Here is a 5208-nt window from a genome sequence, read left to right as displayed (position 1 = left end):
AACTAACGCGATAATTCAATTAATTAATAGCACTCGATACTACCCATTAACATGGCGCCGAATTAATAATAACAGTAAATTGTAATATTAATTTCTATTGTTCGTGTTAGTTCGGACCTTTAACACGCAAGTATCTTTCTATTAGAGGAAATGTTTCAATTTCCATCTCTTTCTCACTCTCATCATCACATCAGGTAGATATATCTCTTTCTTTCATTCGTGACGAAGCAAGCCTTTTTGATAGTAACGTATTCGCTTTTATCAAAGTCATAAAAAAACACAGACAAGTATACACCGCCTTGAAAGAGCAAAAAAAACCTTTATACGATAAATAAAACTATATAAAAAAATAACGAGATGTACCAAAGGAGCCAATATACGAGGTTTCACTAAAATGAGTTCGGTTTTTGACCTGTTAAACAATTACTTTGAAAGATGTTAAAAGTGAATATAATACACAAAAATATGGGGAATAACGTCCTGAAAACTATTTTTGACTGCAGTGCAAATTGAAGCAAATTTCATTGGTAAAAAGTGAATAATACGTAGAAATGTTAAACATAAAAAAGCGCAACTGAAATATCGCCCAGTTAAACAATTATTACAAAAGATGCTAAGGGTGAATGTAATGCATAAAAATATGGGGAATAACGTCCTGGAAACAGTTTTCGACTGCAGTGCAAATTAAAGCAAATTTCATTGGTAAAACACAAAGAATACGTAGAAATGTTAAACATAGAAAAGCGCAACTAAAATTTCGACATGTTAAACAATTATTATGAAAGATGTTAAAGGTGAACGTAATGCATAAAAATGTGGGGAATGACGTCCCGGAAACGGTTTTTGATTGAAATGCAAATTAAAGCAACTTTCGTTGGTAAAACACAAAAAATTCGTAGAAATGTTAAACATAGAAAAGCGCAACTGAAATATCACCCAGTTAAACAATTATTACGAAAGATGCTAAGGGTGAATGTAATGCATAAAAATATGGGGAATAACGTCCTGGAAACAGTTTTTTAGACTGCAGTGCAAATTAAAGCAAATTTCATTGGTAAAACACAATGAATACGTAGAAATGTTAAACATAGAAAAGCGCAACTGAAATATCGCCCAATTAAACAATTATTACGAAAGATGCTAAGGGTGAATGTAATGCATAAAAATATGGGGAATGACGTCCCGGAAACAGTTTTTGACTGCAGTGCAAATTAAAGCAAATTTCGTTGGTAAAACACAAAAAATACGTAGAAATGTTAAACATATAAAACCGCAACTGAAATTTCGACCTGTTAAACAATCATTTTGAAAGTTGTTAAAGGTAAATGTAATGCATAAAAATGTGGGGAATAACGTCCTGGAAACGGTTTTTGCTGTGGATTTACATTAAAGTAAATTTCATTTTTACAACGCGAAAAATACGTAGAAATGTTAAACATAGAAAAGCGCAACTAAAATTTCGACCTGTTAAACAATCACTTTGAAAGATGTTAAAGGTGAATGTAATGCATAAAAATGTGGGGAATAACGTACTGGCAAGGGTTTTTGACGACAGTGTAAATTAAAACAAATTTAATTGTGAAAACTCGAAAATTACGTAGAAATATTAGAAAAGCGTAACTAAAATTTCGTTCTGTTAAACAATTATTTTGAAATATGTAAAAGGTGAAACTAACACATAAAAATGTGGGGAATAACCTACTGGCAAGCATTTTTGACTGCAGTCTACATTAAAGCGAATTTCATTGTTAAACATAGTGATATGCACTTAAATTTTTGATCTTTATTATATTTGAAATTTATTCAAAAGCGATAATTGCAACCACAGTAATAAGAAACTTTGAAGTTTTAAAAACTATAAAATAATCAATAATTCCTTTTACTGGTACACAATTCCGTTAACATACATAATTTAATACTTACCGTATTTAATTTAATAGAAAGGGAACCCCCAGTTTTCAATTATTTTTAATAAAAAGTTTTCTTGATTTTGAATTCGTTAATTTAATAGAAAAGTAACATATTTCAAGTGCAATTTGTGCAGTGCACTCCAAAAAATCATTGTCAACGACAGCATACAAGGATTTTAAGAAGTATTTACTGTTGGAACCCATTGGAGACAACATTGGAAAACAGAATTTACTTCGATATTAAAATATCGCATTAACTTTCAAAACAAATTTTTCATTCCTGTTTATATGTATTATTAAGTACTCGTTTTGTTGTTCTCTCAATCGACCTTTCAATCATACAACTGTTAGAGAGAGCAAGTATTCGGAGAATAAAAGATAGACAATTACGCTCGAAATAAGCTAGACTACAAAAGGGGCATTTCTCTATTAAAAAAATATTGAAAGTAGTTGTGTTCTACTTTGTCTTGCAGAAGACTGGACGACTGATCTCTATTTTATTAGCTGAACACAAGCTACATTAGAAAAAGAAAAGGGGTGCGGACAGGTGCGAGACATTTCGAACAATTAGCTTAACTTCCCCTGCGTCAAAAATCTTAACTAAAATTGTACAGAGGAGGATGGAAAAAGGGCGGAAGAACTATTAGGGGAAGATCAATTTGGGTTTAGAAGAAATAGAGGAACGCGGGAGGCCACTCTAGCTTTACGGGTAGCAATAGGGGAAACGATAGAAAAAGGAAAGAGTGCGTACATAGGATTTGTAGATTTAGAGAAAGCTTTTGACAATGTTAAAAGGGACAAGATGTTAAATATACTTAAAAATGTAGGGATGAGTTACAAAGATAGAAGGGTGATACTTAGTTTGTATAAAGAGCAACAGGCAGTTATAGAGCTAGGGATGCAACGTAGAGAAGTAAATACTAGGAAGGGAGTCAGACAGGGACGCACACTGTCACCGCTACTTTTTAATCTATACATCGAAGACGCCATCAACATCATTATAGACAGCACAACTGTAGGGATAGATATACAGCGGCAAAAGATTAGTATGCTTAAATTTGCAGACGATATAGCAGTATTAGCATCTAGCAAGGAGGACCTAGGGATAGCTTTAAACAAAATGGAAGCGGTCCTGGCAGATCAGTACTGTATGAAAATAAATAAAAGTAAAACTAAAATACTGGTATGCAAGGGAAGAAAAAGTAGGGAAAGAGCGAATATAAAAATTAGAAGAAGCGGCTGATTTTAGATACCTAGGAAGTCAGATAAGTCAGGATGGAAGGTTTTAGATACCTAGGAAGTCAGATAAGTCAGGATGGAAGGAGTAGTAGGGATATAAAGCAGAGGATAGCGCAGGGTCGTGTCGCCTTTAATAAAAAGAAGTCACTTCTACACTCGCGAACGGTTAATTTAGAAATTCGAAAAAGGTTGCTAAATGTGTATGTTTGGAGCACGGCATTGTACGGGTGCGAAACATGGACAGTGGGCGCGGCGGAAAAGAAAAGGTTAGAAGCGTTCGAAATGTGGTGTTATAGGCGGATGATGAGGATATCGTGGGTAGAAAAGGTTAAAAATGAAGAGGTATTGGAAAGAATAGGAGAACAGAGGAGTCTATGGAAGTCAATAAAAAATAGTCGAGATAGGTTGGTGGGACACCTTCTTAGGCATGAAGGTCTAGTCAGAGACATATATTAGAGGCAGAAACAGGAGTTAGGAGAGGTAGAGGTAGACCTATATTAGATTTCTGTTCGCAAATAGTTAAGGATGTGGGCTGTTCTAGTTTTAGGGAAATGCGAAGTTTAGCTCAGGATAGGAAAGAATGGAGGTACGTGTCCAACCAGTCTTAGGACTGACGACCCTATGATGATAATGATGATGAAACAAATTTTGTAAAAATTGATTGAAAATCCTCGCAGGTTTGCCGTCGAAATTGAAACTCGCTTTTTTGCCGAAACTCGACCGAAACCAAACTTTCGGTCGGACATTACAATGAACATAAGAAGGGTCAGAAAAATGAGCCAAAATATTATTATTAATCATATGATTTCTTGAGAATCAGTCATAATAAACGTTACGTCATTTTAAACGGAGTCATTATATCCAAACTTTCCTATAGAGAATTTAATATGAAGGCCAAACTTAACACTGCAATTACTTCATATTAAGCGGTTGGTTAATACAGGCGGAGTCATAATAAACGAATTCCACCGTACGTAACACATTACACAATAGACAATTAATTGATTTCGTTCTTTGCAATAAATAAAAGAGGACAAGCTATCCAAATTATTGAAACCTGACAGTCGAAAAATACGTTTTGTAAACGTCCTGTAATTTTTTCCAAAATGGCATTGAAAAATGACGTACTAACCTGAAAATTTTAATGTGTCAACATTTTCAAATTTCAGTTTCAGAATAAAATGACTACAAAACGAATATAAAACCTGAATAACGTTATGGTGGAATGCCTAGATGCTCTACAACATGCTTTACCGTCATAATCTTATAGTAAATAGTATTCGTGAATGGTGTATAAGCCCTAAAGGTTTGCACTGACACCACGTACATATATTTTCACAATAATCTCACAGTTCAATCTGTTAACGCAAAATTGTAATAATTTTTATATTTTATGTTAGCAGGTACACAAAAGCTATTACTGAGCTAGTTATGGCAGCTGATGTGTTCAACATCAGCAAAAATAAAAATTTTACAGACTTTTCCATTTCATTCGTCGATTTTCCAGCCTTCGTTTACTGTCTATGTGTTCATTTAAACGTATATTGCCGAAACAAGACTCGTAATATCAAAATTAAGCTCAACTATTGCAGAATTAAAGGAAAAAGAAGCATCAAAAGTAATAACTAATAAGATAATGTATTTAAAACCAGAGTATTTACTTTAAAAAGACTCGTTAACTAGGTAATTGGTACGGAAGTGACTATATGAATGATAACGAATTACCCCATTCAAGTAAAAGTAAAGATGATAAAGACAAACCAAAACTCAGGGTAAGTCTGCTAAGTTAAGACATTCTATGTAGAAGTTTCATCACTATTATGAAATCTTTAGCTCGAAAAATCGTTAGAAACTCACCGTCATTTCTTCCAACTTAATATTTATCTGTTTTTCCATCCTGAGTTACTGACAAATATCGAAAGACAGCGACTTCTCGCTTTATCACCTATCGCCGTTCTCAATTTCTAAATTAACCGTTAACGAGCGTAGAAGTGACTTCTTTTTTTAATTAATGGTAGAAGGCTTTACTTGTTGAAACTTCATAATCAATTAAAGGAAA

The 5208-nt window shown here is 33.6% G+C and overlaps 1 protein-coding gene across 2 annotated transcripts in view; it reads left to right on the top strand.

Moving 5' to 3' along the window:
* Positions 1-4276: 4276 nt before the first annotated feature.
* LOC108740415 overlaps positions 4277-5208 on the top strand; it is a 5789-nt gene continuing 4857 nt past the window's right edge. The window contains exons 1-3 of one of the 2 annotated variants that reach the window (XM_018474726.1): positions 4277-4455; positions 4550-4767; positions 4833-4921. In XM_018474726.1, coding sequence (XP_018330228.1) covers positions 4581-4767; positions 4833-4921 — 276 coding nt within the window. In that variant the 5' untranslated portion in view covers positions 4277-4455; positions 4550-4580. Of the gene's footprint in view, positions 4473-4549; positions 4768-4832; positions 4922-5208 lie in introns of both variants that reach the window. The other variant, XM_018474727.1, reaches the window with a different exon arrangement.

The sequence above is a fragment of the Agrilus planipennis genome, unplaced genomic scaffold, assembly GCF_000699045.2.
Source record: "Agrilus planipennis isolate EAB-ADULT unplaced genomic scaffold, Apla_2.0 scaffold206, whole genome shotgun sequence".
Classification (NCBI taxonomy): Eukaryota; Metazoa; Arthropoda; class Insecta; order Coleoptera; family Buprestidae; genus Agrilus; species Agrilus planipennis.
Note: the sequence above shows the minus strand (reverse complement) of the source record. Positions and strands in the feature narration are given on the sequence as shown.